The sequence below is a fragment of the Pygocentrus nattereri genome, chromosome 22, assembly GCF_015220715.1.
Source record: "Pygocentrus nattereri isolate fPygNat1 chromosome 22, fPygNat1.pri, whole genome shotgun sequence".
NCBI lineage: Eukaryota > Metazoa > Chordata > Actinopteri > Characiformes > Serrasalmidae > Pygocentrus > Pygocentrus nattereri.
The window spans coordinates 33,550,510-33,576,584 of record NC_051232.1 but is presented as its reverse complement, the minus strand read 5'-3'; the positions used below and the strand labels follow the sequence as shown (position 1 = coordinate 33,576,584).

Below are 26,075 nucleotides of genomic sequence, written 5' to 3'. Positions count from 1 at the left end.
TGATCTGCAGTGTGAACGGGCAGTGCCTGAGCTCCGTCCAGCAACTCGGCCCCACAACATCCTGTCTGGCCGAAACAACACAGCGAGGGAAACCCAAACTTATCCTGCCATGCTGTCTCGAGGGTCAGAGTAGAGAACTAATGGACTGGTGGGCTACAACAACAGCAACCAGCGAGTTCCATCCAGTGGCGGAACAGCACATCGCGCTTGTGTTGACTACACGAGCCCCCCAGATCAGACAGCAGTAAGCCAGGCGTGGGAGTATTGTTGTACTGCGAAGACTCTGCGGCACCACGGTACTGGAAGGCTCCCATGGACTACTGAGCTTCCTTGGCGCCATTCCAAAGCCGAGGCCCCCAGCCTAACGCTACAGACGGTGGATCGCTGCTCTGCGGTGGAGCTCAGGGCATGAGAGCTGATTCAGGCTTTGTCAGAATAAGGCTAAAAGACACACATGACTCAAATTCTCGAGCTAAGGACACAAGCAAGAATCTTCAGAATGCTGTGGTAACACATGTTGTCCTAAAAATCTCCTTTGCTGAGGAACACATCTCTCAGCGAATGTGCTCTCCGGTCATGCTCACAGCTATTTTCTGAAAGCCGCTGGTGGCTGGTTCACTTCCCTGTCCACTCGGTTAAACCACTAAAGCTAAAACGGGCTGTGGAGGCTGCTGAGCATCAGCTCAATATTCATTTTCCTGACAAGTAACTGATTCGTGTACCGTGCCTGCAGAGACGCTCATAGGTCAAAAGAGATTCAGCACAAACCACCGAAATGTTTTCTGATGTAATACACATTCCTTTCCTGCCTTCAAAAGGAACATTAGCACCACATAATGTTTGGATTTAAATATACTTAATACAGTTTAAGTGGCTGGGTACTAAAACAAAATGAAGTAAGAGGACTTAACTAAATGAGCTTCGGTATGATTTAGTATGTTGTAATAACACAGGCCTGAAACGTCATCTTCACAGTTTTCGTATGCCTATAATTATCCTAACAAAAGAAAATCTCTGACCTTCAGCAGTGACCTTTGACGCCCACAAGATCCACACATGTCACTTTTAACCACTGATCCACATTTAGTTGATACTAATACTGTGTTAGATATTAGGGATGTTTGTCCAGGTAGAAAGCAAGTCTCATCTTGAAATCATACCCAAACATTAAACATCCAGAAACCTATAACAGCAGACATATAACATGACACTCGGTGTTGCTGGCCCCAGGCTATGTTCAAAGCTAGTCTTAAAACCCACCTTTTCCAGGTGGCTTTTGGGTGAACCAGTACTGTGATTTTTGTCAATTATGTGTATTGCTTTTATATAGTTCTATGCTATTTTTAAAAATTCTTTTTAAGTACATTTTTATCTTTGTTCTTTTTATTGTACAGTATCCTTGGGTGACTTGAAAGGTGCTTATCAAATAAAATGTTAATAATAATAATAATAATAATAATAATATAGTACTTCTTATAACAGGCGATGAAAGAAAATGATGTTTTAAGTGATTTTAGTGAGTCACATGATCTCACTATACTGGCAGATATTTTTACATATTTATTTACAACAAGCTAAATGATAGGCCACTACAGTGGGACAACACAGTGACTTACTAAAATCACTTCAAACAAGTAAAAATGCCTAGAAATAAGAGAAATACACAAGTTTGCAATTCAAACTGAGAAATATTAGAAATATAAACGAGATCTACAGTAGTTTCGGTCGCCAAGAGACCATTTATACAGCGTGCCTTTACATCTACGCTCTTAAAGAAGGCTCTTCAATGTTTCTTTAGTAAAGACAGTGGTTCTGTACAGAACCATGAACTCTTACAGGACTCTTTGCATAATTAAAGGGTTCTTTGTATCATGGAATGGTTCCTCTGATTGATGGAGGATGTGTTGTTTATGGTTCTGTATAGAACCTTTGGAAAAAGGTTTAGAATAGCGCTAAAGTTGGTCCTTTTGTTGTTACGATATCAAGCTTGTAACAGGGGAAGAACCCTTATTGGTGATATATAGAACTGTTGGTAACACTTTCTATGAATGTGACGTTTGTAAGCATCTATAAACACATTTATAACATGTTATAATGCATTCGTAAGGCACTATAAACATGGCTATAAATATTTATAAAACTGAATTAAACTTCATATGTTTATTATGCATTATGAATTGATAATATAATGCATTATAAGTTGTGTTAATAACATGTTATACTGTCAGTGCCAAAGAAGTCGGTCGAAGCTTGGAGAGAGTAAAGTAAAGAAACATGTAAATTTTATTTACAACCTGAGATTTCCAAAATTGTGTTTCTCACCGTTGGTGCTGTTAGGGCTGCATCTTTGGAGCTTCAGACCTGAATATTCAGATGTTCCAAACAGTCTAATATTGGATATGCAGTGTTAAGTCAGTGCCAGGCTAACGGTGGTGAACATTAACGGTGGTGAACATTAACGGTGGTGAACATTTACGGTGGTGCACATTTACGGTGGTGCACATTATCGGTGGTGCACATTATCGGTGGTGCACATTATCGGTGGTGCACATTGACGGTGGTGCACATTGACGGTGGTGCACATTGACGGTGGTGAACATTAACGGTGCTGAACATTAACGGTGCTGAACATTAACGGTGCTGAACATTAACGGTGCTGAACATTAACGGTGGTGCACATTAACGGTGGTGAACATTAACGGTGGTGAACATTAACGGTGGTGAACATTAACGGTGCTGAACATTAACGGTGGTGCACATTAACGGTGGTGCACATTAACGGTGGTGAACATTAACGGTGGTGAACATTAACGGTGGTGAACATTGACAGTGGTGAACATTAACAGTGGTGAACATTGACTTTCCCACATTAGGTGAAACTCTGATGTTGCTCTAGTTTAAACTCTGACATCTGAAGCCTGTAATGAGCTTTATTGTGTTTTAGTGTTTCAGTAAATCCTTCAGTAAATTCTTCAACTTGAAGCCTCAGTCTGAACCCTGGAGGAGGCTTTAGTCCAGCACGCTCCACTTTACTCAGAGCGGACTAATACAGCTTATGAGCTCTTAGAATGTGTTATGAACAGCACTTATAATGCACTATGTTAACAATTCATAATGCATAATAGACATGGCTATAACATAACACGTTTATAAACATTTATAGCCATGTTTACGATGCCTTACGAATGCATTATAACATGCTATGAATGTGTTTATAGATGCTTACAAACGTAACATTCATAGGAAGTGTTAGCGAACTGTTTTTAATAACATTGTGCATCGATCTGAAGAACCATTTCACCCTGCAAAGAACCATTTAATCCATTTAAACCATTTAATAATGGAAAGAGTTCATGTTCATGGTTCTAGATAGAACCGTTCTGAAAAGGATTCTGCACCAAAAATGGCTCTTTTGTTACGATATTAAACTTGTAACAGAACTCTTTTTTTGGTGCTAGATCTGTTTTTAAATATGGTTCTTTTTAGTACCATCTACAGCACATTGTGCATCGATCCGAAGAACCCATTTCACCCTGCAAAGAACCATTTAATAATGGAAAGAGTTCTGAGTGTCCATGGTTCTATATACCCTTTTGAAAAAGATCCTGTATAGCACCAAAAAGGTTCTGCTGTTATGATAGCAAGCTTGTAACAGTGAACCCTTTTTGGTGCTATGCCAAGAACCATTTCATTATGTAACAGGATCTCTGTATGTTTATAGAACCATTGTCTTTGCTGAAGAACCCTTAAAGAACCAAGTGTGTATGAGAAAGACATCAGAAAATTGGTAGAAAGTGCACATTCGGTGCTCGTGTATTGGTGCGATATTAAATATCAGTGCAATGTCTTTCAGAAGAACAGCTCGCCAAGGAACCTTTAGGCTGTTCTAGTAGCGCAACTCTTTACTAAGACACTCTTTCCCTTGATTTGCCACCCATCTGTACGTAACTCATACGGAATCCACTCCTAATAAAAGTTGGCAAGTGCAGCATATCAATGTCCAAAAACAAAGTGTATCTGCTTTTGGTGCTTTTCATTTGAACACTGTCTGTCCTACATTGTGTGACTACATTCATGACCAGTGGACCAACAGAAATGCCAAACATTGTTGCCTTGGTACTATTTTGGACATCCATGGTTTCTTTGGACAGCGACGGTATGAAAGTTAAGACTTCAGTGCTTCAGGTGACACATTCCTTTAAGCAGCTCTTGCCAAGGATGTGCAGCTGAGCAACCAGCAGCCCAGTCCAGGACAACCTCGCAGAGGAACGTTCCGTTCAAACGCCTTTGTGAAATGTTTCAAAGGGAGATTTTATAGCCTGTACTTGCTAAACAGTTCAGCTATTTTGACTCAGATACTCACGGAACCTGGCACATGTGCTCTGTTTGATGTACAGTAGTAAGCATGCAAACACACACACACACACATATACACACACAGGGCCTGCAGATACTTACTAGGATTAGAATGGACTGTGTGCTGGTTCCTCTCAGGCTGGACCAGCTGAACTCGATTGAAAGCTGCGGGACAATGCGAAGCAGGCGGGGAAGAGATAGCCATGGAAAAAAAAAGGAAGAGATTCATGACTGCGCAGCAGCTGTTTGGTTTCGGGGCGAGGGCGATGGGGGCCCAGCAGGGTCTCGGTAGCAGACATGCGGGCAGATGCTGAGCGTCCTCAGACCGAGGCTCTGAAAATTCCTTGATCTTTTTCACTCTCCTCCTCTTAATACGGAGAGTGAAAGGACGACGCACTGGCAAGGAGTTCTAGGTATCAGTATCACTCCACTGGGGTGATAGTAAGCGTTTTAGTCTTAGCCCTGAATGAGAACCATCCAGAGTGAGAAGATTGCAAAAGGGCTGGAAGCTAGAACTGCGACAGTCGTTCAAAGAGCCAATCAGGTTAGATGACTTGCTAAATCTACCTTGAACATCAACGACATACAGTACTGCGCGAACGTCTTAGGCCCAATCCCTTCTCACCCCTCACCCCTACCACTTAGCCCTACCCCTGTTCATGTCTAGGGGTAGGGTGTCCTGATTCTTGTTGAGACAGAGGGGTGGGGTGAAGTATTAGGACTACATGGCCCTCCAAACGGAGGTTTTTCAGAGGCTCCACACAGTTAAAAAAGGCAAAATGCTGAACAAGCGGCCAAAGCAACCCACAAATATGAGAATCTTGTCTTTGAAAGGTAATACAATGGCTATTGTATGGCTATATGGCTATATATTATGATCCTTTTCTTCATTACAAAAAAAAATTAAAAATTGCTAGTACTATGCTCATGCGTCGGTAGCTAGCTGGCTAAATTTCTCGTTCCACCTTAAATAGTCCAGTAGTTCTGACATCTGAAGTGCCAGAATGTAACTGCTGCTCTGTTTAAGATGGAACGGGAAAATTCGAGCAAGAATCTGGAGAATATCTGACTTCAGCTTCATATCTCTGAAGAATTAGGGGGGGCAGGGTCGCCTACAGAGCGGCGCTGGTAGCTGTTAATGAAGTGATGCTCTTTTATTAGAGGGTCTCCTTTCAGATCTCAACCACTGCCCTGTAACTCGTGTTAAAACGAGGGGTAGGGTTAGGGTTAAAATGTAACTGGTGCACCTTTAAGGTGGAACGGGAAAATGGTGAATGAGTAGCTAAATTTTTTGTTTGACAGTTTCTCATTGCAGATCTCTTTGCCGTCTCATTAGCTACTAGCTGGGTGAGATTGTTGTCTGCGTTGCTATGGGACCAGCGGTCTGTGCTGTGGAGCCACAACAGGGCAGTAAAAGAGCTGCTTGCAGCTCCGGGGCTGCATGTTGCCGACCCCTGCTCTACGCTGCACTAACCACTACTGTACAGTACTGTATGTCATTTTTTTCAATCTCTGTTCTTACATGCTCAGAGTACTCAACCAGTTGTCAGTGAGTGGCGTGGGCATGCAGAGGCCTTGGGAAATGGCTGGGATGTCTTACTCATGCCCAAGTGGGCCACATCCTTGCAGAGTTTACCTTGCAGCTCATGGGCTTAGTAATTAAATATGGTTGAACAAACCGGAGAAAAGCCTAAACTCTGCATTGCAGTCATCCTTCAGGTCTGTAGTCTGGGCTGTAGCATGTAATAGGACTGAATGCCAGTATTGCTAACCTGGAGAGGAAGGTACTGAGGGCTGCCTCCTGATTGTGGCACCTGCCTCCGGCCTGCGTACACCTAGAAGACAGAAGGCAGGTTTAATATGTGTACATATAAATAATTTCTGTGGCCTCATAGAAATGTACCCACATCTTAATGAGATGCAGCAGAATATAAACATTTACATAATGTGTAGTTATTCAAAAACTAACTAAGAGACTATGTGAACATAGAAAAAGTAGTTGTATCACTCAGAAAGGTTTCTATGGCCCTTCTTTGTCTTCGCCTCTTTTAGAAGCTAGCAATTATCTGAGCTTCCAAACCACATGTAAAAAACCCTGCTTTCCAAAGTGTCACCAGCAAAACGCATGAGTTACGACTTCAACAAACTGTCAAGTAGCATTGATCCATTGGTGTGTCTACTTTTTAGCACCGTTCAGTGCTTGTCCTCTAATCTGGGCAGTTTCTTAGGAATCTTGGACGGATGTGAAAAGTGAGCTGTAAACAGATGTCTTCAGAAACGGTGGTGTTCAGTGATGTGCGGAAGTGTTAGACACCAGATTTAAAAAAATATGCTAAAAAGCAGTAAACACAAACACTAATATTAGAACAAATTAGTGAAACGTTTTGTGACACCCCTTCTAATTACTGAGTTCAGGTGTTTCAGCCACACTCATTGCTAACAGGTAGATCAAATTAAGCACATAGCCCTGCAGTCTCCAGAAGAAGGTCGTACTAAAGAGCTCAGAGACTTTAGTATGGCTCTGTGATAGGATGCCACCTCTGCCACAAAGCTTGTGAAATATCTGTCCTGCTAGATCTGCCCTAGACAACTGTAAGTGATGTTATTGTGTAAAGGATGGACTCTGGAGCAGTGCCAGGAGAACGCTACCTGCCTGACTACAATATGCCAACTGTAAAGTTTGGTGGAGTAGGGATGATGATATGGGGTTGTTTTTCAGGGGATGGCCTAGAACCCTTAGTTCCAGTGAAGGAAAATCTTAATGTTGCAGCACCAAGACATTCTGGGAAACTGTATGCTTCCAACTTTGTGGGAACAGTTTGGGGAAGAACTTTGCAACTGAGCTCCTGTGATCAAAGTAAGGTCAATAAAGGCATGGCTGGGTGAGTTTGGTGTGGAAGAACTTGGCTGGCCCTCACAGAGTCCTGACCTCCACCCCAATAGACACCTTTGGGATGATCTAGAACAGAGATTGCGAGCCAGACCCTCTCGCCCAACATCGGCATTTTTGTCTGACCTCACAAATGCTCTTCTGGATCAATGGGCAAGAAATTCCCACAGACACTCTCCAAAATCTTGTAGGAAGCTTCCCGGGAGAGTGGACGGTGTTACAGCTGCAAAGGGGGATCAACTCCATATTAAAGCCTATGGATTTAGATTGTGTAGGTGAAGGTGTGCCAGTGCTTTTGTACATTTAGTGTATGTTAAAGGAGAAGTATTATTATTGAAGCCTTTTAGAAAGCAATGGCACAGACAAATCAAGCATTTGTTTTGTGAGGACAGCAGGTAGGAAAACCACTTTAACCAGCATAATAAAGAACGCAGGTGACTCAAACCAAACAGCACATAGCATTTCTAATCTTACCTTGGAATATAAGATATATAACATCTTATTTTGGGCAACACTTTCTTTTAAAAACTTGAGAAAGGAGTTTACCTGGATTGATGCGGGGTGAGAATCTACTGCCGTGGGCAAGACCGCCTCTGAATGCTTTGGAGAAACGTAACATTCAGAGCTTAGGATGACAGTACAGTACCAGGTGACAACTTGCTCTGTGCCAACTGAAAACATCAAAAGGGGACGTACCTTGAGGAAGACCCTTTCCTTGGCCGTTCTGTGACTGCCCTATAGCCAATGTTGAGACAGAATGATTCACGTGGTTTAACATGGTCATTCAGGCAACATGGGATAGAGCCAGTATCATCATATGGTTCAGTCTTATACTTAATTCTTGCTCCATTATTAGTGCCGACACTGGACTGACATATTAGTCAGGAATAGGTAATAGAATTGGCCATTAAACAAATATACACTGCTTCTTCTACGGGTGCTCACAGCAACAGCTTAGAGCATCAGCTTCAAATGCAGTTAATAAAAGTAAAGGCTTGGAGAAAGCTACACCACCGTGCTTGCTGAAGACTATAATCACTAGCCATAGCACCCACAATTTCACAAAAAAGGCATGTATTCCTCCGGTATAAACATTTTCAGGCCACTTCGGACAGGCTGGCTTAACATCAGACAGGACACTAAGGAAACCAAAAACCCAGAAGACCCAGAATGACCAGAGAGCGAAGGCTAGAACATTGCAGAAGGCTGCTTCATGCATACTGTACTTACTTGCACTGGCTGCTGCAGCCACAGAGGCAAAGTATGGGTGACTGCTGCCTGAATTGGAGAGAGGGGGAAACTTTAGAGGTAGTGAAAAAGAAAGAATGAGAGTCCAACCTGCTCAGGGCACATAAAAAGATTTGATGCCATTCCCTCAAAATTATCATCCAAAGTGTCTCTTTACAGTTTGCATGGCTTGCATGACATGCGTCATACAAACGTAAAGGAGGACTTCAATTGAATGATCATTTATGCAGGGTAACGTGGTGCTGGGAACTTCAGCATACTGTACCTTCACAGCGGATCAGGGACTGCTATTACTGATTGTGTTAGATTTTCTTACAAATCCACAATCCACCACAGAATGAATGACCCATTTGTAAAGGAGACTCTGTATTTTCTATGTGGATGTCACTTGCACATGAGCGAGTCTGCGCAGATTGTAGAGACAGGCTAACCTGCGTCTCGGACTTTATGGACAGCAGCTCGAGGCTTGGTTGTGGTGGTGGAGGGCGTAGGAGTTGTGGGAGGTGGAGTTGTGGTGGTTGTGGTGGTGGAGACGGTGGTAGAGATGGTGGTTGGCTCCGACAAGGTTGTTGTGATTGGCTCGGGGGCTGCTGTGACTGGAAATGCGGTGGAGACTGGCGAGGCCTTGGCTTCCTTCTGACCTTCAGAGAGACAGATGGGCGAGGGAGGGGGGAGACAACTTTTACAGTAACAGCAGTGTTTAACTGCATTCCACTGCTGTTGGACTAAGACAGCCTGAGGCACAGATACCTCAGCCTACTTGTACGCGGCTTTCTCACTGGCACACTATGTCATTCTGTAAGACAGTGGACACCAACCCTGATGCTGGAGACCTGCTTTCCATTCCACCCACATTCTGCGGCACCTGTTCCAGCTAAATAACTTCTACAGAAGCTCTTCGCTGGCTTGGATCAGATGCATTAGTGTCAGGGATTTGATTTTTGATGCAGATTGGAACTTAACTTGGTGGGGAAGAAGATCTCCAGGAGGAGGGTTGGTGACCACTGCTATAGGATGACAACCTGACCTCCAGGTATAAAATTTGCCCATTGGAACTGGGATTCTTTTGGTACAAGATCTTCCCAAAGGTTTAGAATACCTCAGCCCCTGCTTCCCATTTCTACAGATCTGCTAAGAATAACATAAGGCCTTCAGTCTTACAATGACGTGCATGTCATCATCAGATTACTCTGAACATCCAATACAGAGTGACACAAAAGGCCTCTTACCTGTTTTCACGGTGGTGGGTTTTGAAGGGGTGTAGTCCAGGGTAGAGGGGTAGATCACTCCTTTCTTTGGTTTGCCCACTGAAATGAAAGCAGAAGTGTGGACACATCAGCTTACTTTCAATGTTGGGGCTAAGCAAAAACATCTCCGATCACATAGTTCAATTTAGCTCTTCACAGTGGTTTATGTTACCTTCAACCATGAAAGACTCTCTCCAGTTGGGAAGGGAAAGCGACCTTACGCCATTAGCGGCACTACCCTTATAATCCGACTGGCCTGCCATCTTCTTCACAATCACCTTCCCTCCTGCATTGGTGATGACCCCACTGGAGAAAAACCACAGAAGTCTCACTTCATTTGTCAAAAGTACTGCAGGGGTTTAGATCTGAGAATGACGAGGTTGATATGGACTGACTGAATTGAACACCTTTTTAATAGCATTTCCACCACACAGCAACACCAACGTGATGTATTAAATGTCTGTTGTAGTCAAACCTATTGAAAAAACAGATGGCATGATCCTAACATGGCCTTTCACTGTGTAGGACTTGTCCGTTCTGATGCCTCTAGCCCTTCATCGTTGGTCAGTTTTGACCACAAGACTACTGTCTGCTGGACGTTTTTGGTTTGCAAGCTATTCTGGGCTGGTTCAACATAAATGATGACTTGACACAGTATGTAGGAATCGTCTTGCACCTTAATTTGGGGTGTCAGGTTGGTTGTATTGTACAAACGGAAAAAGTGAATATGCTGCAGTTTCGTATTGCGCACATTAGCTGCTGTTTCTGTAACGTCTGTAACGCACTATTTCTGCCAATGTCAGTTTTAAACCAGAACGAGTGCAGTCAGGCCGGTGAAGCACAGTCAGATTGGAAACACTCTATAGTCTCTAGCTGCTCTCTGGCATTTTAGATTCAGACGAAAGGCAGCTTGTTTGAACGCAGTGGATCTTCCTTTTGTAACCGTTCAAGAAAGTTAGACATTTCAACTGCCTTGTTACCTTCTAAAGAAAATGAGCCTCACTGCTGCTGTTCGTGCGTGATGCAAGTTTAAGATGCCTCCATGTGACAGCAGAGTAAACAATAAGTAGGATCAGAACCGGATCAGATTCATTTTAGCTGATACCAGATCCATTAAACTATGCTGTTATCAGACATCCCTACATTTAGTATGTTGTCAGACCTTTTATGACCTTTTCAGTATGTTTATAAGGCTTTTTAGGATACGCAGGAACCTTGTATCTGTATGGTTATTGTAGTCTAATGCCCAGGACTGTACTGTACACTCTTAAAAAAGGATAGTTCTTCTTTAGTTCTGTATAGAACCATAAACACTCAAAGAACCCTTTGCATGGTTCCTTGCATCCTGAAAGATTCATCAGATTGATGGAAAATGTGCATGATGTGCTATAGTTGGTTCTATATAGGGTAGAGAAGGATTTATATAGCAATTAAAAGGGTTCTTCTATTGTCACAGGCTTGACAATAGAACCCTTTTGTGTGCCATTTTCAAAAACATTCTATATAGAACCATATGCAACACCTTCTCCATCAGTCTGAAGAACCCATTCATAATGTAAAGAACCCTTTAATCATGCAAAGGGTACTTTGTGTTCCTGGTTCTATACAGAACCATTTTCTTTATTGAGGAATCCCTGAAGAACCATTAATTTTAAGAGTGTACTGTAGTACGTGGTAAGGTTTTGGCCAATTCACCTAATAGAAGCCTCGGTGCGTGAAATCAAGAGCCAGCCTTCCAGCACTGCATTTACATATCATTCACAGGACATTCGCGCAGATGTTTTAACAACAGAATTGAGTGGCTCATCAATGGCTGCACTTGTTGGTGGAGTTTGAGGTTGAGCGGTGAGTGCATTGCTCCCCCTATTGGCCAAACTTCATAGCGTTAAACTTGAAGGAGTAAACAGCAAAATAAACACTACGACTTAGTTGGAACATGGAACAGTTCCAGCTAAGCATTTGTTCATGCCAGTGTAATGTAAAATAATAATGTAAAAATAAGTACATCTACTTTTGCACTGGATTACCATGTGCACAAATTATTAGTATTACTGTTATTGGTGTTATAGATGATAATGCTGGTTAGTTAATCACAAATCAAGCAGATTGTTAACCTATGACGCTCAAATTTACACATGCCTACCAGATATGGCTTTGAACGTACAGATATGCCAAAGATGAGACTGATGAATAACAAGACTATCAGTGAAATTTGCACACACTCGTTAACGGTAAGATTTGTACGCAACTGTTTTCAATGCAGTACGCAGACTTACCTGTGGATGGCGGCATTGCAGATGCTGGATATGGAGGCAAAGACCCCCGTCCCATACACCCTTTGCTTGGTCTCCCGGCAGCTAGTAGGACACCTAACGATAAACTCGGGGTAGCTGATTTTTCCCGCCCTCACATCACACTCTATATCTGGCACAACTGTGTGGAGATAATATGACTGGATAAAACTCTGCACAATAGGCCCCAAATGTAAATGAGACCCATGTAAATGATTGACATAATGAAATGCAGTTCGAATGTACCTTGTTTTGCCTTCTTGTTCTTTCCATTTGGCTTAGCCTCACTGCTACAAATCAGTAGGAACGCTAAGGGGGGGAAGAGAATGAAGACACAATTTGCTGAAATCCTGAACATAAGCACATAGAAGAACATATTGCAGATTGATTCTCCTCTAATATTACTCTAAAAATCTATACGATCCAAAGTGTACAAGCATATAAAGGGCCCCACCAACACAAATGGTGATAATAGGTGCTCTGAACATCTTGGACGAAGGAGCAGAGAGGATAAAGTCTGTTCCCCAGTTGTTCTCTTGGCCCGTTCACGAACACCTAGAAGAACAAATGAGGTTATGACTCCTTATGCATAGTAATAAACAATGAGGTGGCAATAATGGATCCAGTTAGATTGAACAGATTTTACCTCCTTAAATACCAAAAACCACTTGTCACAAAAGGAACAAATCAATCTACTCACACCTATTGGAGCTTGTTGGACATCTCAAATCAAAACTATGGGCGTTAATATGAAGAAGCTCTTTTTAGAAGCTATAACAGCCTCCACTCTTCTGGGAAGCTTTCCACAAGAGTTTGGGGTGAGTCTGTGGGAATTTTTGCCCATTCAGTCAAAAGAGCATTTGTGAGGTCGGACACTGATGATGGATGAAAACGCCTGGCTCACAGTCAACATTCCAGTTCATCCCAAATGTGTTCAGTGGGGTTGAGGTCAGGGCTCTGTGCAGGCCACTGGGGTTCCTCCACACCTAACTCATGAACTCGTCTTTATGGAACTCGCTTTGTGCACAGGGGCTCAGTGGTACTGGACCAGGAAAGGCTCTTCCCAAACTGCTGTCACAAAGCTCTAAGCATGTAATTGTCCAGAATGTCTTTGTATACTGTAGCATTAACATCACCCTTCACTGGAACTAAGAGTCCAAACTCTGAAAACCACCTCCAGCCCATTATCCCACCTCCACCAAACTGTACTGTTGGCACTATGCACTATGGTAGTTAACATTCTCCAGGCATCCACCAAACCCAGATTCAATCAATCAGACGGCCAGATATGGAAGTGTGATTTATCACTCCGCAGAACACGTTTCCACTGCTCCAGAGTCCAGTGGCGGTGTGCTTTACATGCTTCCAGCCGACAACTGGCATTGCGCATGGTGATCCTAGCCTTGTGTGCAGCTGCTCAGCCATGAAAACCCATTTCACAAAGTTTCTGACACATGATAATAGCACTTACAGCGAGCTCTCACTCCTCTGCCAATGGCTGACTATGGAAATTGCGTGGCGATGTGCTTGATTCTATACGCCTGTTAGACATGGGTGTGGCTGAAACCCCTGAATCCAATCATTAGGAGGGTTGTCCACATACTTTTGGCCATATAGTCTTATTAAGGGATGAGAAGGTGGGGGTTATATAAAAGGAATAATTAAGCCTCACAAAAACATTCTGAGCTAAAATATTTCCTAAAACAGCCAAGCACTCGGCCCGCGTGCAAGGAAGATGACATTGGTTTGAGGTTTCTGTAGCATCTCACCTACAGTGACAGAAGCATCTTCTTTCTTTCATCTTGTTTCTTGATAGTTTTAGTGAAACTGTGTTTTACTGACAGGTGTTCGGTTCTCAACTGTCACCCTCTTTAAACATATATAATCACCAGAAACTCACAGTATTAAATAGTCAAAATGTGGTAGGACTGGGGGCGGAGCTACCCCCAATTTTTGGCAATTAGGATTTTTATCCACAACCTTAGTTTTCTTATTTCTCGTCAGTTCTATTCCTAAAAAAAAGCGTTCGTTTTAAGTTGCTCAGTGTTTGCAGTGACAAAACTGTTCAAGACTTTGCCACATTATCGAGAGATTGAAAAATTGAGTCCTGCCGATGTCTTGACCTAAAAAAAAGCCACAACACGATGGCTGCAAATATTTGGCCGACCAAGCTCTAGTTCGTACCATCAAGATCATATAGCCAGGTAACTTGGTTTTACTGAACTCGGTATCCTGGCCTTGTATTTTACCGGTTATTCTCAGGTTTCTGTGGTGTGGAAAGTGTAGATTAACCAGTTTCCTCATAGGTAAAGACATTATAGAGTCTCAGAATTTTCACCACCTACAAACCTGATACTGAACTAGACTGTTGACTCATAATAATAAGTCAAGTATGTAGTGATAAAATCAATACCAAATGTATCTCAGCTCTTCATAGCAGTTGCCTCTGTATATTATTGACGACAGTCAATCAGAAGGCCAGTGGAGATGATTAACAGTCATTACAGCCCTCGTTAGTGATGTGCTCTCCCCCTTCCCAGCATCCCAAGCTAGAGATTGCAGACTGATATAGAGAAAGAAGGGGCAGCACAGCTTAATTGCGCTGTGGGAGACAAGCCTTGAAATTATCCCTGTTATCAGAGGTATGCCAGGAAACCTTCCACGCTGGCCAGCATCTCAGCCTCTACCCGGTCATTCGATGGTCAAGCATGATTAAGGGTGACTGTGTGGTCAACCAGCGATCCCAACCTGAGGTGAACACAGTGAAGAGCACACTGCCTGAGACTGCCGGTACCCTTGTGATGTTAATGAAGGGGTTGAGTTGAGGACAGCTGGTCAGTTCAGAAGAGTGGACAGGTACGGCTCAACTGGCCACTGTGGAAGAACTATCGCTCTCCTGGGTGGGCCTTGAAGGGCTAATCTAGGATAAAAGGATCCGTATCCACTAATCTTTTGTGGTGTCACGTCTCGAGGCTGTGGTCCAACAGTGGATGACAGTATTGACTATTCTCAAGGTGGTGTTGCAAACAGGACTTGGCAGCAAGTTGGAAAGGAGTCGTTCAAATGTGCAGAGTTCCAGTTCCGGCTGAACATCATTCAGAACACTTACTAATACTTGGGCGTCTGTATTGATGCAGCAAGTTAAAGGGGAATAAATCCACCAGTTTGTAACATTTTCTGTAAGCTGAAATGATTCAGATGTAAACATAAGTAACTAGCTCACAGTTAGAATTGTTCACAGTGGTGATGATGGGAACCAGATGTCCGGTTAGTGCCTCGAAAAGGTGCCTCACAGAAATGTACTAGACTGAATGGTTTATGACTTCACAGCACCAAGCCTTAGTCATAGTTTTGTTTTGTGGCTGTATTTTTTTAAAAAGTCATTAATGGTGTAAAACGGAACACTTTAGAATTCTTCTTTCCCAGATTTATCACTATTTTACCATATCAACACAAGCTACAAAACTTAGGAGACCTATGTAGGTTCACTGGTTGTTTCTGGATTGTAAATAAAACGGCAGAATTTGTAAAGACTTCAGAGTTGTTTAGCACCGTTTCATGCTAAAACGCTCTGAATGACTTTATTTTCATATCAATTACTAAATTATACCAACATTAAAAAAAGAACTGATGGCACTGATGCTACAAATGCGCACCAGTGCTCTGCATCGACCTGCAGTGAAAGATTTAGTTGACTAAAAATTTTACTAAAAGTTCAGATTTAAAAATAAAAAAAAGTCTGTCTCCTTTTATCACAAATATATATTGGGATAAACTCACTGCTGAGGTCAACTGTTTAAACATTCGCTTAGATGCCTAAAACCTTCCCACAGTACTGTATATGAATAAAAATACCAAATGAATAATGCATTAATAATAAATTCAGTTATTTCTTGAAAATAATTGCAGTTTACATTGTGCCAAACAAAATCCCTTAACCGTGGTCTCTGAAAATCACTAACACTGCCCATTGTGACCACTTGCTTTGATATACCTTGAAACATGTTCTCTGCTGGTCTCATTTCTTCAAGTCAGCCCAGAGCTGAGAATGTTTTAAAAGGCTCCTCGCTGTACACCGTCTTATAAAACCCTCACGTGACGCGACATATTCCCCAGAGCAGACTGAACGCCAGCCTCTCTTGGGCAAGTCCTCACAAAATCCCTCACAGCCATGCAAAACGGAGAGGACGAGAGGAAGAGGGAACATGCTGAGACACATGCATGTCTTATAGAAGACTGAGCTGCAGCGTATTAGCCGGGAGTCAGGGTACGAGGCTGTGGAAAGCGGAAACTGCTCTCGTCATTTGCCAAACACCTGTTATTACATCAACCCAAAAAGCTACTGTATGTTCACCTATATTAGGTTCTCCTCCAGGCCTGCAACCAAAGCCAAGCGGAGGCCGACACGTGGGAGTCTCCACCCATTATTGCTGGGGGGGGACGGGAGTATTTACTGGAGAATGGGACCAAAATAAACGGCTGTGACTAGAGGACCCCAAAGGGAGGCCTAATAAGGGGAAGGGACTTGTGTGGGCCAGTAGCCAAAAAGACGATTAAAAGGCAAACACAGGGCTTGGACCTGGACGTTGTCATGACTGGAAAATTAAATGATGGTATAAGTGCTGTCTTTAACCCAGAGAGCATTGCTGCCCCTCGCGTCCCACCATCACGTTGCATGACACTAGTCAGTGCCTCTTTTAGCTGGCATAACAGAATTACATTCTCCTCCAAGCGTGTTGAACTGTCAAATGATGTTAAACTAGCAGCTGTTTGAAAAGCTCCTGAGTGAAGTTTAAGCTTTTCCCATCATCAAGCAGTGGCCTGGGCTTCAGGAGAGGGCGAGTTCCAATCCTGGCGATGCCACAGCCTTCCGTGGCCGGGAGTCCAGAAGAGCACATTGGGCCGTGTTCTCTGGTTGGGTAGGACGCCCCCCCCCATCCTCAAAGATTGTTGGCTGGCTTTACATACCGGCCTTCACTCTCCCAGACTTAATTGGGTAAAACATGATATTATATTGTAATTTAATTATTAAAATTGCGATGATTATTAAAGTTAATAATATTTTGTTAGGGTATTTTGAGATGTTCCAATCTGGCCTCTGTCGAAAAACGTTGGACACCCTTGTTTTAACCCCTGAAATGGTCAGGGCCCACCGGTGGGCCATAGTTTTACACACTATAACCTAAGAGTGCACTAAGTCTGTACTAAGCTTTACGATACAGCGTTTTCTTTTCTGATACCAATATTGAAACCTTAATTATTACCTGATATCAAGCCGATTTCTTCTTTAAATAGTACAAACTGTTTCACATCGTGTGCTCTCTCAGGAGAGATCTGTTACGGGATTACGTTAAACTCGTTTTTCCACCGCTTGTATCCAGTACAGCATTTTCTGCTGCTATTAGCCTGATACTGATACCTGATATTCAATTGATGCCCACTCTAATTATTACTGGTTTATAGCTGATACAGAAACGGTGGTCGGCAGTGTGTTCTTTCAAGGCAGCGGTGTCCAAAGTCCAGCGCCCAGCCAAATGTGGCCCACCGATTCGATACAGTCCATGGCTTTTCTATTAGAATGCGTTAAAGGTGGCCCACCAGCCAACGTGCCTCAGTTATGGTTAACAAAGTCAGCTGAAGTATAAGTATTTTTCTCAGACTAGACCAGCCAGTCATACTGAAGGTCATCAGTGGACCGCTTCAGAATCAGAACACCAGTCTTAAAGGCACAGTAACAAAAACTACCTGTTTGATTCTAATGGATAAAGGATGGGTGAAAACCTTCATGTAAAACTGAACTATGACTGTTTTTGGTAGATAAGCAGACAGAAGAGAAAAGAAAGGCAAGAAAAATGCAGGATGTGGGCCTCAAATGATATAAAACAAACCATGAACATTAGAGGGCAGAGAGACTAAATCTGGGAGCTATACTGGTCGTGCAGCAGCATCTTCAGTAGTTTGGTAACTTGTTCTTGTTCTATTTGTTTTTCATATTTTGAGCACATAAAATTGACAATATTTTGGCAAAGAGTGTGCCAGTCCCCAGTCTGGAACGTGTTCCCCTGCTGGAAATAAAAAAGAAAGTTGGACACCCTAATTTTAAGGGATTGTTGAAGAAGAACGCCCCACTTCACACTTGGAACCACAATGAGGTTTCTGTAGTTGATCAGACGTTGAGCCCTCCCGCTGCAGTGCCGTGGTAGCCAGTACCTTGAACGCACCAAGCCTCTGAACAATCACTCTCTTGTAGTCCTAGAAATGTGAAAATTTCATAATCACACAAATTACGAGTTGGATTTGCCCTTTTGTAAATACCCCTTTACATACCTGAGGTTGCAGTGCACAGAACATGTCCCTGTTTTCGACCCAAGTCAGCAGCACACTTACAACGAAGGGGCTAAAAGGGGTTCTCTGGAGAGACAACATAGAGGAGCTCCATGTGGTTCTCCACATCTTCCTTTGAGCGCTTTCCACTGAGTTTGGTTCACTGAAAGGTTCAAAGGTGACCTGAAAATGTGTCTGCATTCACCTGCAGGGCCACGCATTGTTTCTCCAAAGACACATCCATGGATAAGATAAGGAGCCGAGTCAAGCAGGAGCAGGATGTTGTCTCAGCTTGTCTCAAAGAGCCCATTCGGGGTATTGCTTTAAAGTAGGTGTGAAAACCTGTGGTTGCACCTGCGAGTCTTTCAGGCCTCATTCAGTCGTGCTTTTGAACGGCGAACAAGTGAACAGACATGCACAATAGACCCAGGCGTGGGCTGAAAGCCTGATTTCTAGAACATTGGTTTGCTCTTTGTTGCTGTGCCAGACAGTGATGCATGGTAAAAACAGTAGTACCTGATAAGATCAGCTAAAGCTCTCCTGCTAAAGACGTATAGGGTGTCTGGCCTCTCGGTGAAGCTACGTCCTCATGTTTCACTGGTTTAAAGCTGAACACGGTTGGTTCATTTTGCTGATATGATAGCAGTACGTATAAAACAAATGACCAGGAGCCCCTAATTAACCCCCCGAATGCCCAAAATCAAAGAGATTTAGGTCCCTAAAAATAAACTATTAATAATGTTGTGTTGTTCATTAGGATAATGTAGACACATTGATTGGTTTAGTTGCATCACCAACAAAATGTGAGCTTCTGTTATGGGTATTCTTATCTAGCTAGAGCTGCAGCGCTGCTCTGCCTCAGGATGGCGCTGCAGCAGACTGGTTCACCCAGCTGGTCCTTCATAGCCCAGCAACTAGTAACTAGGCCCAGAATTCCTCTGGGAAATCTTGACGATATCTGTAAATCTGAAAACTGGCCCAAGGATTTGGTGGAAAGGCTGAACTGTTCCTAATTCCCCAAATTGAAGACAGTAGAGGAGATGAGGGAGACCTCAGTTAATGGCAAGAGAGGTAGTAACCAAACAACATAGGACCCCTGAATACCAGGGGGTATTTAGCACACTGATACACCCAGTTAGGAGCCAGCAGGAGTTTCAGGTAGATGTACAGCTGTCCATGCATTTTATTCATTCAAAATGAGGCCAAACCACAAAGCCATGCGTCATTCGGTATTCTAGAGTCATAAACTCCTAGAAATGACTAGCGTGGCAGAACATGTGTTTGGTCTTCCTCTCGTTTCCCCAAAGCAACATCGTCTGCTCACTCTGACAGTTGGACCGATATTTCTCAAAATTCGTCCCGAAGGCTGCTTTTGTGCTGTGAAAGTAACTTTAAGTGTTTTCCAGTAGTAGCTGGGCATAGAAGTAATTTTAATAACCCTCTTGAGGTCTGTAACATCAGTTGGCAACATGTGAATAACTCAGGCTGAAGTACAGCCTTGCTAACATTTCGGTGCTACTAGCTGGGCGAGACTGTCGTCTGCGTTGCTATGGTGACCAGCCGTCTGCGCTGATCTTCAGGGTTAAAGGGTGAATCAGCAGTTCTACATTAACTCCAGCGTTTGAGACCATTTACTGTTAAACTGTGTTGAAGGATCAGCAGAGCTTTATTTTACTGTAGAGGAGGATTATTTTATTATTACCTGCTGATCTGATTCAGCTGTGGAGCCGCGACAGGGCAGTAGAAGAGCCTCATGTCCTAAACCGAACTCTAACCATAATGTTGCTGTTGATCACCAGAATGTTTGTTGTTAATAGTAAGTATGCATAGATCATCTCCAGGAGACTAACTAAGTAAAGTGTGACGACCACGTAAGTTCAGTTGTTCCCATTTCTCCCATTTTGCGGTTGAAAATAAACGTCAAATTCGACAGCATCTTTTGCTCATCATTTATTGGAGGCATGTTTCTTTATGTATTTAGGATGGAATCCTCCACAGAGAGCAGATTTTAATGCAAATTTATTGTTTATTTGCCCCCCCAACCCCCCAAAATACACAGAAACCCTAAAAGTTTGAGAAGTATTGAAACTTTTGGTATAAACGAGGACGGTCAATCCGTGAGAAACGCGGCTGGCAGAATGACTATGACTGTGAATTTTCATTCTCCATTCTCAAACCATTTCGTGGGTCATCTAGCAATGTTCTCAGGTCACTGAGCAGCGGTGCCTCCACAGCATCATGTGATTTTTATGCTGTATATCTGCCGCGACGTTACCAGTCCAAACACTTTCAAACAATATAGTTCATTCCTCTGTTCGTTTGAGCGAAGGCAGCACAGACACTTACATCTCACTGACCCGTTTGAGCTGAAAGTGGTTAACCCAACACCACTCAGGATATGAAACGACCTGGGGGGCCACAGGTATCGAATGTCCCCGAGTAAAATTGCTGACCTAGGATCAGCCTTTACATGTTCCATTCTTATGAATGCAGCTACTTGGACGGAAGCAGCCGACATTCCATCAGCACATTCATTATCTGAAATGCTTGAACCAACACGGCCCGACAGAGTTATGACAAACAAAATAAACATAGCTTCATTTCCTGCCTCTGTTTGGAAGATTGTGTCCTGTTATGTATTTCATTAGTAATAGATCACTCAGGTCATCTGAACTGAAATGAAACAGTCTGGTTTATGTAAATGAAGGCTCACAAAAGTCCTGTCTACACTTCCTCCCAGTTAAAGGGGATTTTTCACTCATTCAGAGCGGGTTGGTGTGAAATACTCTGTTCTAGATAAACTCACGGAGTCAGAATAGTTCACAGTGGTGGTGATAGGAACCAGATGTCTGAAATGCTCTTAAATCTACCTCATAAACAAGTTTTATGATCATTTTGAGATAAACCTTTAGCTTAAAACATACCTTTTAAAAATATTTATATCCATATAAACACTCAGAAGACTCGTGTAGGTTCTCTGGTGGTTCTAGATGGTAAATAAAGTGTCTATATCTGTGTTGTAGTCATGGCGACGCCTGGTTCCCATCACCACCACTGGAAAGAAACCTAAATCTCCACAAGCAACTGAATGACCCTGTTTACATGTCACCGATTAAATGATGCAGAAATTTTGAAAACGTTGGTGGAACTCCTCTCTCTCTCAATCAGTGCTTTCTGGGATTTGTGACATCAATTTATAAACACATCCACAAAAAATAACAGTAAACTAAATAACAAGTGAGTCTGTGACCAGATTTCTCAAACCAGTGTTACCGTCACGCCCTCGCCTACACCCTCCTACAAAGCAGCCTATCAGCGGTCAGCCTTGCTGGACACAAACCACCGGCACCTGGTTATCATTTCCCACACACTAGGTTCTCTTCAGCACCACTATATATACACACACACTCCGCAGTGTGTCTCAGCAGTTTGTGAAGTCGTGCCAGTGGTGTCTTCTCTGCACTTAACTGGGCCCTTTTATTTCAAGCACTGATTGCCTGTGTAGAAGTTGTCAGCTTGTACCTTCAGTATGGCTCTTTGCCTTGTTTATGACTCGCACATAACGACAGAGCCTTAAAACATGATAATCACTGGGTGGATGAATATATTACATATTCACACACACACACACACACACACACACACACACACACACGTTGGAACAAACCTCGTATCTCCTAAATGGTGACTTTATATGATAAAGAAAAAAGTCAATGGAACTGCCCCCCACCCCTCCAAGTCATTTCTTTTGGTCTATTCCATCATGAAATTAACACACATTGTGAAGTGAAAAGAAACAAGTATTTTCAAATTATGTCAAAAAGTGATTTTGTTCCAATAAATAAATAATCACTGCTGTTGGAAGGAAACCTTATATCTCCATTTTTGGTGTTTTTAAATTCTTAACATAATTTGAAAATACCTGTTTCCCTTTACATTGCGTGTAAATCTGAAAGAAATGACCCAGAATTACTTGGAAAGACGTCCGGTTCCATTGACTTACATTAGAAGTAAAGTAGGTTTTTTCCTAGTTACCGTTTTGGAGATATGAGGTTTTGTTCCGACAACAGCGATATGTGTATGTGTGTGTGTGTGTGTGTGTGTACATATAATGTTTTATTCTCTTTACAAAAGTAATATAGTAATATGATGATTATAGGGCAATAATGAGCCATTAGACAGAGTAAATTCCTTGTACTGGTTTTCCACAGTGCAACATACCACCTGAAAGGATTTCAGACAAGTGTCCCTTTGATTCAGACGTGAAACTGAGAAAGTACAATAACTCCATATCTGAATTCCTGAGTTCATGGTGAAGAAAAACTCCTTGTTTTTTTAAATAAGTAAGGCACATGAGCTTGGCTTCAGAACTCACTGGCTCACTCTCTCATGTTTGCAATCTGAAGTCTCTCCAGAAGGGGGAGCTGTTGGCACGCAGAAACAGCAATGAACAGTGATGAACCCACACAAGCAGGAACTCACAAATTACATTTATGGCGTTTGGTAGACGAACAACTTACAAATTGATCGTTTTTACACAGGTAGGTGAAGGTGGTGTTAGGAGTCTTGCCCAAGGGCTCTTATTGGTATAGTGTAGGGTGTTGACCCAGGTGGAGGATTGAACCCCAGTCTACAGTGGCAGAGGTGTTACCCACTACACTATCCCAAACACAAATGCAAGTGTTTTCAAAAATACAAGTGAAATTGAATATCTTTTGGTGATAAACTATCACTTAGATCATTCAGTAGTGATGTCTTTAAAGATTTAATTATATCAAATAATGTTAAAAAGAGGAAAAGTATTGAAGGAGGGTAATATAAAAATATTGTGCTAATTATTTTTAGTTCTTGTCCAAACCAGTTGCCTTACTGGCCGTCATCTAGGTTATGAACATTGTCTGTTAGATACTTGACAGTAGCCTGACCAGCGTTTCAGACCTGTTTTTGACATGCCGGCCTCGTCAACTTTCCCTTGTCATTTTTTCTGGGGGAATCCCTGTCCCTGAAATCATCTTCATCTCTGATACTCGGCTGCAGAGCTTGCCCATAAATCGCTGTGATCTGACAATTTCCTTTCCAAACTCCCCAAAAATGGACAACGAAGCTGCTTGAAAATGAAACCCAAAGCACTTAATTATGTTAAAGTATTTGAATATTGGCAATTTGTACTACTACATATTTTATAAGCCTCAATTCCAGACGTTTTGGCAGTATGAGAAATGAGAATTAAAAACAGAAAGCAGTGAGTTGTAAATCCACTTTGATCTGTATTTAAACAAAAACAGTACAAAGACAATATTTGTCACCCTGTTCTGTATATCGAACCCTGCAATGCATTCCGAAAAAGCTGAGGGTCTGTTTAAGACTAGTATCATCATGAAATCCTTAACAGGTGATGCTGTGTCCTATAAAACCAGCATTCAGGAAAGGCCTGAAATGTGTTGATGCTCACCAGGTTGCCAAAAAATGCATCAGTGAGTAATCCAGCAGTTTAAAAACAAAGTACCTCGCTGAGCATTTGCAAGGATTTTAGGTATTTCGCCCTCAACAGTGCAATATTATTGAAAAATTCAGGGAATCCAGAGGGACGGCAGAAAACCACACCCTAACCCTAACCCTAAGCCCAAGACCTTCAATCTCTTAGAGGGCACCGCCCTAAAAAGCTGTGATGGACGACATCACATGGCCTTAGGAATACTTTGACAAACAAATGAACACTGTCAGGCACTGCACTCACAAATGCAAGTTAAGACTACTAAGCAGTATGTCCAGAAACACTGCTGACTTCTCTGGGCTTAAGCTCCTCTGACTTGGACTGGTGCATGGACTTATTTCAACATGCCAAGCCACATTCTGCATGTTACAACAGCACAGCTGTGTAATAACAGAGTGAGGGCGGTAGACTGGCACAAAATGAAGCGCTAAAAACGACAATGAAGCCCTTTTGTGGATGCAAAGATTTAAGAACTATAGAAGAACAGCAAAACATTCTGGACACTGGAACAAGTGGTGCTTGATTATTATTCAGTGTTTTTGGAAAGGAAACGTAACACAGGGGTAAACATGCTCCTGTCCCAGCTTCTTTGGAACCTGTTGCAGGCAGCAAATTTGGAATGGATGTTTTTACAAACAATAAGGTTCATGTTGCTGCTGTCGGAACAAAACCTTTTATGTCCAAAATGGTAACTTTACAGGAGAAGGAAAAAACCTACTGTACTTTTAATGTAAGTCAATGGAACTGGAGATTTTTCCAAGTAATTTTGGGCCATTTCGTTGAGTCCATTCATCATGAAATTATATAGAATGTAAAGGGAAAAGGGCATTTTCCAAATGATGTCAAAAACAGAGAAACGAGATACAAGGTTTTCTTCTGACAATGGCAATATGATAATTTAATACAGGATTGACTAACCAAGAATGCTTTGGTGAAATGACGCTGAACTTAGCTTTTTAATTGCCAGCTTCATGATCGATTTCCCGTTCCACCTTAAATGGTGAGGCAACCTCACGTACCAGAATGTAATTGCTGTGCCATTCAAGGTGGAACGGGAAATTTCGCCAGGTAGCGACTGAGACATCAGCGTATTACTGGCGATTTTTATGCGTGCTATGAAGGAATGACCATAAAACACTATTACAATGGTTCTTACAACACAGCGGCTTTTAAACAGAGAAATACTTTTTTCTCATAACTCTCCATTTGTAGAGCGCCTCTGAAAAATCTCCGTTTAAAGGGCTGTGTAGCCCTAACACTTCACCCTACCCCTCCATCTCGACAACAATCGGGACAATCCTACCCCTCCATCTCGACAACAATCGGGACAATCCTACCCCTCCATTTTAACAACAGTTGGGACAATCCTACAAATAAAGGGTTACCGAACCTTGTTGTCAGAATAGTGGACTTTGCCAGGTCAAGAGATATATACGACTTTATTGCCTATCCTTGCATTTGTATATTTACAAATAATGTTTTAGCTGGTGCAGAGTGGAAAAAAGTAGCTGACCACAACTGAGGTCAACAAGACTTTTTACATAGTATGCTTCATAATATCCAGGCATAACGGCAGTGCAGTGGCCAAGTGGTTAGCACTGTTGCTTCACAGCAAGAAGGGTCTGGGTTTGATTCCCCGGCCGGGTAACCAGGGCCTTTTCTGTGTGGAGTTTGCTCATTCTCCCCGTATCCGGGCAGGTTGCTTCCCAGGGTCCAAAGATGTACTGTCAGGCCAAGAAACCTGCCGGTGAATAGACTCCAGCACCCTCCATAACCCAGGAGAACGAGCAGGATAGAAGATATATGAATGAATGAAAGATTGAGATGCCTCAACAACTATATATAATTCCAGATTTTTCGCTATTTCTACCTTTACAGCTTCCGTTCTTTTTGGGAGTTTGTGGGTTTTCCGAGGTTGGATTTTCTGCAGTCTAAGCAACACATTCAGTGGTGTTGGGGTCTAGACTCTAGGGTGGTCAGTCCATTGTTCTTCTTTTGTCAGTGAGGTTTAAAGCATGGCAGAAAGCTAGTGAAATGGCAAGTCTGCACAACATTGACTACAAAACTCTAAACCCAGTAAATGTCCTTAATTTAGCAGGCAAGCAACCTAATCAGGCCCACAAGCTAAAGCAGCACATTCTATTTGAAGTTCCAAGCAGTCATTGCCAAAGTGGGTTCTTTAATGGTTCTGTAGTAAAGGGAATGGTTCATGAGTTCTATGTTGG

At 42.5% G+C, this 26,075-nt stretch overlaps 1 protein-coding gene and 1 long non-coding RNA gene across 11 annotated transcripts in view; one reads left to right on the top strand and one right to left on the bottom strand.

The window, feature by feature from the left end:
- Positions 1 to 26,075, top strand: part of LOC119262029 — an 80,244-nt gene that overhangs the window by 27,095 nt on the left and 27,074 nt on the right. The gene's annotated exons all lie outside the window — the stretch shown is intronic.
- vit (vitrin) overlaps positions 1 to 26,075 on the bottom strand; it is a 50,278-nt gene that overhangs the window by 20,013 nt on the left and 4,190 nt on the right. For 4 of the 10 annotated variants that reach the window (XM_037532819.1, XM_037532821.1, XM_037532823.1 and 1 more), the window contains exons 2-12: positions 12,487 to 12,587; positions 12,279 to 12,341; positions 12,018 to 12,174; positions 9,914 to 10,047; positions 9,724 to 9,801; positions 8,926 to 9,135; positions 8,477 to 8,524; positions 7,943 to 7,981; positions 7,793 to 7,846; positions 6,129 to 6,191; positions 4,459 to 4,521 (exon numbers count right to left, since the gene is read on the bottom strand). In XM_037532819.1, the coding sequence (XP_037388716.1) occupies positions 4,459 to 4,521; positions 6,129 to 6,191; positions 7,793 to 7,846; positions 7,943 to 7,981; positions 8,477 to 8,524; positions 8,926 to 9,135; positions 9,724 to 9,801; positions 9,914 to 10,047; positions 12,018 to 12,174; positions 12,279 to 12,341; positions 12,487 to 12,520 (943 nt within the window). In that variant the 5' untranslated portion in view covers positions 12,521 to 12,587. The remainder of the gene's footprint in view (positions 1 to 4,458; positions 4,522 to 6,128; positions 6,192 to 7,792; positions 7,847 to 7,942; positions 7,982 to 8,476; positions 8,525 to 8,925; positions 9,136 to 9,723; positions 9,802 to 9,913; positions 10,048 to 12,017; positions 12,175 to 12,278; positions 12,342 to 12,486; positions 12,588 to 26,075) is intronic. The other 6 variants (XM_037532822.1, XM_037532824.1, XM_037532828.1 and 3 more) reach the window with 3 other exon arrangements.